Genomic DNA, 7060 nt, shown 5'->3' with positions numbered 1-7060 from the left:
ACCCTAACCCTAACCCTAACCCTAACCCTAACCCTAACCCTAACCCTAACCCTAACCCTAACCCTAACCCTAACCCTAACCCTAACCCTAACCCTAACCCTAACCCTAACCCTAACGGGAAAATGGTTACAAAAGTCTTCGAGAAAGCTTTAAATAAGCACCAATATATTACCTTCTCCTCTGCGCATCCTTTATCCGTTAAAAGAGCTTTCGTTAAAGCCGAGCGTTGTAACGAGACAGAGGCACATAGGTACGAATCAAGGTTGCATATCAGTGCATCTCTATTGTTGAATACTAAACTAGGGAAGAAAGAGAAGGAAAGGGTTACAAGTATGTCTGGCCGTTCTCCTATTATAAGGGGAACGCGCTCGTCCAGATCAGGGCAGGCCATGTCAGGATGTCCCTGCTTATCGTCCATGTGTCAGTCGTCACAATCGGTACATATTCTGGGGAATATACATATCAATCCGGCATGTGCACGACGTAACCCATGTCTCTTTAGGTCCCCGGCGGTGATGAAATCCTATATTTATTATTAGCAGATATTACACATAAACTAAACATATGTTCAAGTACCATAGTATTGCCGCTTCTGCTCTGGTCTCCCAATCCATACACACTGATCTTTTTCACCGGTAATACAACTCTCGCATAAGGCTCTGAGATATGCGATATCAATACTGGACTTATACGAAGGTAATGACCATGCGGTATGCCAAGGTTCACCGTCAGAATTCTTCGGGCACCCAATAAAGGGGATCTAGAGATTGATCTAGTTAGAATAGAATTAGGCATATGCTTACTATAAACATACCCTGTTCCGGTAAAATACAGTTAATCTTTGGCCTTTACAGCAGCGAGGATACCGGTCCTTTTTAAAAGGCTGGCATGGAGCTGTACCCTCTGCCTGCCATAATTGCAAAAATGCGTTATATTGACTATAATCAAACTTAGTATAGATGAAGCATATGTTAATCTGAAGCATGCTTACTTACTTTTCAATAGCCTCTTTAAGCATCTGCTGTATACTACTAAGTGTAGGCTTTGGGAGCTCCCGAACAATATTTCGGATTTGGGAAACATCTACACGATTATACTCCTCTGTATATGAAGTGACCTTCGGGTGCACATGTCCACAGACCCGGATATCACTACATTTGTATGGCATATGCCAAGCTTGATTTAGCTTCCGATTAGAACTAACCATAGGTTAGCCTAAGTTGTACATATGCTGCCCATATGTCGCCCATACGCCCTGCACTTACTGGAGGAATTTCAACGATGTTATATTATAGCGACCATTTCCATTACCGTTCCCTAAACTGAACTCAATCTATATCAAATTAGTATATGATTAGTATGTTATATGTATACGGTTAGTATATGCCTTACTTGGGTTTTGATCTTCGTAAAAGCAGCGCTTATCTCTTGTGGTGTTGGATTGTCTGGTAATAACGGCTTTGCTACATGAACAAAGGTTGCAATTCCAGTTGAGCGTGTATGAGTATACTCTGGTAAGATATAATAATATTCGATTTGGTGAACTTGAACCCTTTGGCGCCCATTGGAACTGATTATTAGTCCAAAGTTTTCGATCATCTCCTGAGGATATGTTCAGTATATGCACCTGATATGCTGAGGGCTACTTACAGGAGAAAACCCCATATATGGGATAGCTTCCGATGGAATATCCCATTGAGAGCTATATAGGCCTTGCTGTGTATCTTCATCCTGTGTAACCTAGTGTATATTTAGTATCAACGACGCTGATATTTAGTTAGTTATCTTACGCCATTAAGCCAGAGAATTAACTTCTCGTTATCGCTGATGTTTTGCGTATGCTCTGCATATGTTTTATCCGTGCTGAGTGCGCTCTCATGTTCATAATCAGTTTCGTCCGCCATGAGGTGTATGAATTTTAGGAAAACAAGAAGTTATGAAATTCTTCTGTGATAGCTATCTAATTAAAGGTCTACACTGATCAAGCGATTTCGGAACACTCTATATGCAAAACACATAGATCTATCTCTTTTAGAATTAGCATATGTGGGGCATATGCAACACCAGAAAGATCTGATACTGTGCATTATACCTAGTTTGGTTAAGCTTCCCTTGGCAAAACTTGGCCAGGGTTAGAACATTTTCTTCTTAGTTACGGGAAATAAATAATATTAACATCTAGCATCCAAATCCAGTAAATAACATGTACGTAGACAATGATAGGAACAAAGCTATGTCAGATACAGAGTTATAAAATCAATAAGATTTATGACTTGTAGTTCTTCAACAATTCATAATTCTAAGAAATTCCTGTAACTCCAAATTTCACAAGGCTAGAGAAACAGATTATAGTGGGCAAGTAAGGAGAAGTTGGGCGACTGGCAGATCAGGTCCCTTTAGACAAGATGCAAGACACGCCAAGGACCTGTGTGTCAGAGAACAGAATGCCATAGGCACCAGTGGGTGTCAGGACACTGAACGCAAGACACCGGTGGGGCGCCGGAGGGGTGTTTCGGACAAAAGACTCCCGAGTCATGATTACAATCTATGTGAAGCTTTGGGATGACGAGAGTCAAGATCCTTGGCATCGCCGACCCTGCTGTTATGCCGGGTCCAAGCGGCGGCCTAGCTATCTATATAAGGACCATCTCGAAGTAGGATAGGGAAGGAGCAGAGATCAATGCATCACCGTGGGCACCCCTACCTGAGACCGCCAGTGACCACCCGGTGCTACGTAGGAGGGACGCCCGTTACTCCCCATCACTCTGTACTATTGCCTTCGGCCTAGCCGTACCCTGACACTGTGTGATCACTAAAGTACTAGAATACCAACTGGCCGTTTCTATTGTCTTTTTGCGTGTATATAAACTTGCATACAATTTCAACTCTTATTCTACCAAAACCTTTCTGCTTTCCCTGCTCAATGTGTACTACACCCCGATCACAATTCTCAATCATACACTAACGCCAGAATTATTTGCGATAGGTTCTTAAATATGTATTTCCATAAGACCACAGATTTTACCGTTCAGCTGGAGGCTTTACCTCTGAGTAAATAGGCCAATTCGAACGCAAAAGTGACAAAAAGTAATAGCCCGGTTATTGATCCATATACAATGACCATGTTGGGATCATAGGCGGCAAACGACACACCGACACCCAAAACCGAGCCCAAGGCACTGAAAAGGTTGAAAAGAGCCTGAACTATCGACTTCATATTTGCTGGAGCCCGCGAATAAGCAAGTTCGGTACCTGATACGATCGCAAGGATTTCTGCCCACCCGAGAAATACGTAAGGCGGTGTTTGAAGTCCAACGGTCACATCGTTAGGCATGTTCCCAGCAAGGCACTTCCTTGGATGGCTGAAACATGGACCAGTTATGTATATGAGGTGTTGAATCCCTGTGGTATATCCAATTGCAAGCGCGGCACAGAAAAGGCCCACGCCGATGCGGTGCTCGGCCGAGAAATTGATTTTTCTCTTGGCTAGCGTGGGATAAATCCAGCTTTGAAAGAAGGGCAAGAAGACCATGACTGAGATTGGATTCAGATTATACATGATATCGTTCGGGAGGCCGTGAGTTTGCATCGTGCCTGCTTGCGCTATGAGGGTACTGTCCATGAATTTATGGAGAGCATTAGAGCTGGGAAAGGAAGGCTGCTTGGCGTAAGTAGTTGTTATTCATGTGCTGTTCTTATTTTAGGAATATCTTACAAGACTAAACAAGCTCGGAGTGCGGACTTTGCTTCAGCTATTATAGCCTCGTCTTTATTTGGAGTTGCAGAGTCATCTTGTTGAGCAGCCGGTTGTCTTACAACTTCTGTCTGATCTGGGTTGCGATGGCCTGGGTCTCGGCGGCGACGCAATGCGTTGAACAAATTCGCGATGGCGTTTCCAGACGGTGGTGCCGTTTCTAAGAATTGGTCAGCGTCGGACTCACTATGATTGTCAGAACGCAACGATCGCTCACCGAATTTCATATATCCAGCTTGGAAGATTGCTGCAGATGCGACAATCAAGCAAAGGCAAATTAGAAAGGTAAACCCAAATCCGGCATACTTTTCTACGTTAGTTGTTATGATACCGCACAAACCTCCGACGTTGATCATCCTGTTCTGTCATCAATTGGCAAGTCCCCGGCGCGGCAAGCTCAAGATAAGACATACCAGTAATTGGAGTTCCATATAAACCGAATTGTAAGTTCACGGCTCACCACCGCTGATTTCCCGTTCTTCAAAACCACGACCTTCGGTTCCTCTTCAGGGAACTGGTCAACTGTTGATGATCAGCACTTAGTCAAGATCAAATCATCGAGCTCCCAACGCTTACTCAAGAATACTGTTATGTTGGGTTTCACAGTTCCGGTACCAGCGCCGACAAGAAACATGCCAACTATGAAGCCAGGAAGGCCGCCTGTGCCGTAAATCCGCTGCGAGAAAGCCGTACCAGTGATGATACCTAGCCCTAATATATAAATTCTGAACCAATAGTTTCTTTCTAAAAGCTGAGCAAGATCGCTAATGAACGTACAGGAATCCAACCTGGATCGTTTTACGACGGCCCAGCCAACAGTCTGCCACCAGTCCCCCTACAAGAGGTGTGCTGTAGCTGTATATGAACCAAATATATATTATCAACACTGCTCTTGCCTCCCCTAAACCAAGAGCTCCTGGGCGAACAGGGTCATCCGGAAAAAGCTGAAGGTAATTTTCTATGGGAGTTCTGTTAGCTTGATGCCATATGCCAACGTCATACACATGGAGAGACACGGAGGACCTGGCTGAGACCATAAGATGCTGCTATCTCCAGGAAGTACAGGCCTTGTACAACCCATACTCTGTACGGGACGTGGCCTCTGACAGCTGGGAGATCTTGCTCGCTCATGTCCACGGACTCCCCTAGTGGTGAATCTTGCTCCTTTCCCTGAGATATCGTCTTGAAAAGCACAAATCATCGGTGCCAATATATCGTCAAAGAACACCCAATCAGCTTATGTGTAAGAGCACAATAGCAAATACAGCAGACGCTCAAAAGCAAGAGAAAAGAGAGACGAGAATTTACAGACTAAGATGACTAATGAAGTAACCCTCTTAAACTAAATAAGGGTCTAGCCTTTGCAAATGTAGACACACGCCCTTCGGGTGATTGGGCCCATAAATTCCTTATTTTAGGCAATCAAGGGCCCCCCTAGCAAGTAACTCTGAGTGCAGTACATAAAAGACAGGGGCCCTGCCAGCTGACAGGAACGAGTTTTTATGCTTTGAAACATAAATTTGATACACTCTATCCAACAGTTAGATCTATCCAAATACAACTTATCACACCCTTCATAGCGCAAGAATATTGCTTTACGATAGAGGCATCCAAATGAACATAGCAAAGTTTGCAAACACGCCAGACAAGTCGAGACAGGGATGGCAAAGAAAGCAAACGTGCTAAACACAGCAGACAAGACCAAAAAATAAGAAGGTACCTCATCGAAACCAAACGAAGCATAACGTAGCGCCTTGACGGGACGGAGCCTCCCGAGTGGAAAGGATGACGTGATTACATAGCATTGACGCCAGGGAGCTTAGCGTTGCCTCGATGCTTAATCGGGTTTAAATGAACAAGGTGTTGAGCTGTGGAGGAGTTTGACGAGCTACACTCCCCCCCGGTAGCCAAGATGACATGTGGGTCTACATTCCCATATTCCCCACATATCTGTCTTTCCGACGTGACCCACATGTTATCTTAGAACCTTACCGCTGTGGATCCAAATCAGAGGATCTGATTGGCTACATCGTTGCTCTTAAGCAACATTTCGTAGCTTCGGAAATAGCTGAGCTTTCTAGAAAAAAGACCATAAAAAGAGATCTGAACCACACAACTGACTTGGCACGAAATCAATCCTGATATTCGTGACTTGAGTCCTGTGAGGTCAGATCGACCAGGATACACATCCTTTCCCAATACAACAATTCACACCCCATATGCACACGCATCAAATGGTAGCATCTCCTCGAGATTGAGTAAATCCACCAAACCAAACCAACCATCTATCTATCGATCAAGATCACCATCACGGCTACGATCCTATCGCCGCCAGCGTTTCGCACGCACCAAAACCAGCCAGATCGGCCCCAGATCTATCAAGATCACCATCGCGTCTCGCACCTATCACGCACACCTTCATTAAGAGGACCCTTTCATTAGGCCAGTCTTCTAGCAGCACCTAAGTATTACGATCGCAGCGATTACGAAGCGATCACTATCACAGTCTATCGAGGGACCCTTTCACTAGGCCAGTCTCTACCAGAATAACCGTCCCGGAGTCTATCTACAACATCAAGCGCCCACAGCCGCCGGCCGTCAAGATCTCTTCGACTTCGTTTCCTTTCATCGAGTCGAGTCTATCGCCGTCGCCTTCCGATCATACGATTCCCTATACTAAACGCACTAGAGCGAACATATCGTCAAGAGCACTGCCCCGACCACAGTCAAAGGTGTCGGCATCCGTATCCCCGTCAAGGTCAGATATACAGCAGCTGGCAACATGATGCAACAGTACTTTGGCCTGGCCATCGACACAATGCCTTCGGAGACCCCGCTATACAGAGCTTGGCTTGAGCAGTCTCCTCCGAATACAGCGATTTGGCCAACTTAACAGCTCTACACCTTGGCAAGTACCGCTGCACCAAACGTACTGAGGACAGTACCATTTTCCGTGTAGCCCGGCATTTTGATACGTGACCCCATGGGGGTTGCCGTATAGCTAGAGATAAGATAGATAAGAGCTATAAAAGAGCTCTGCCAGGCCAGAATAGCTGACCTGGCATCCTTTCCCAATACAACAATTCACACCCCATATGCACACGCATCAAGGTACAATATATAGCCCCTGTAGAATATCTACTAAAAACTGCTAATTATAAGTCACTAACTCTCTAAAGGGATATAATCCCCTGACTAAAACCCGGAGATTTTGGTGGGTTTTAGTAACAGTGGATATTAGTGTGGTTGATCCGAGGCTTGGATACATGAGGTCGCCTTTTCTCTATCGAATTGGGTGAGGGGTAA

General features: G+C 44.9%; 2 protein-coding genes across 2 annotated transcripts; both read right to left on the bottom strand.

Annotated features, from left to right (window-relative positions):
- Positions 1–568: 568 nt before the first annotated feature.
- On the bottom strand, positions 569–1904 carry BCR38DRAFT_413020 (uncharacterized protein; the record flags this gene model as incomplete). The annotated part of the gene is made up of 7 exons (XM_040858773.1): positions 569–760; positions 815–938; positions 996–1199; positions 1266–1333; positions 1393–1602; positions 1651–1740; positions 1791–1904. 7 exons carry the CDS (start codon positions 1902–1904, stop codon positions 569–571), a joined length of 1002 nt encoding a protein of 333 aa, XP_040712021.1.
- Positions 1905–3028: 1124 nt separating this feature from the next.
- Positions 3029–4885, bottom strand: BCR38DRAFT_351601 (oligopeptide transporter; the record flags this gene model as incomplete). The annotated part of the gene is made up of 7 exons (XM_040856654.1): positions 3029–3658; positions 3721–3914; positions 3972–4116; positions 4164–4276; positions 4331–4479; positions 4532–4712; positions 4771–4885. The coding sequence occupies 7 exons, from the start codon at positions 4883–4885 to the stop codon at positions 3029–3031; spliced, it is 1527 nt and encodes a 508-aa protein (XP_040712020.1).
- Between the last annotated feature and the right edge of the window lie 2175 nt (positions 4886–7060).

This window comes from Pseudomassariella vexata, assembly GCF_002105095.1.
Source record: "Pseudomassariella vexata strain CBS 129021 chromosome Unknown BCR38scaffold_14, whole genome shotgun sequence".
Taxonomy (NCBI): Eukaryota; Fungi; Ascomycota; class Sordariomycetes; order Amphisphaeriales; family Pseudomassariaceae; genus Pseudomassariella; species Pseudomassariella vexata.
Note: the sequence above shows the minus strand (reverse complement) of the source record. Positions and strands in the feature narration are given on the sequence as shown.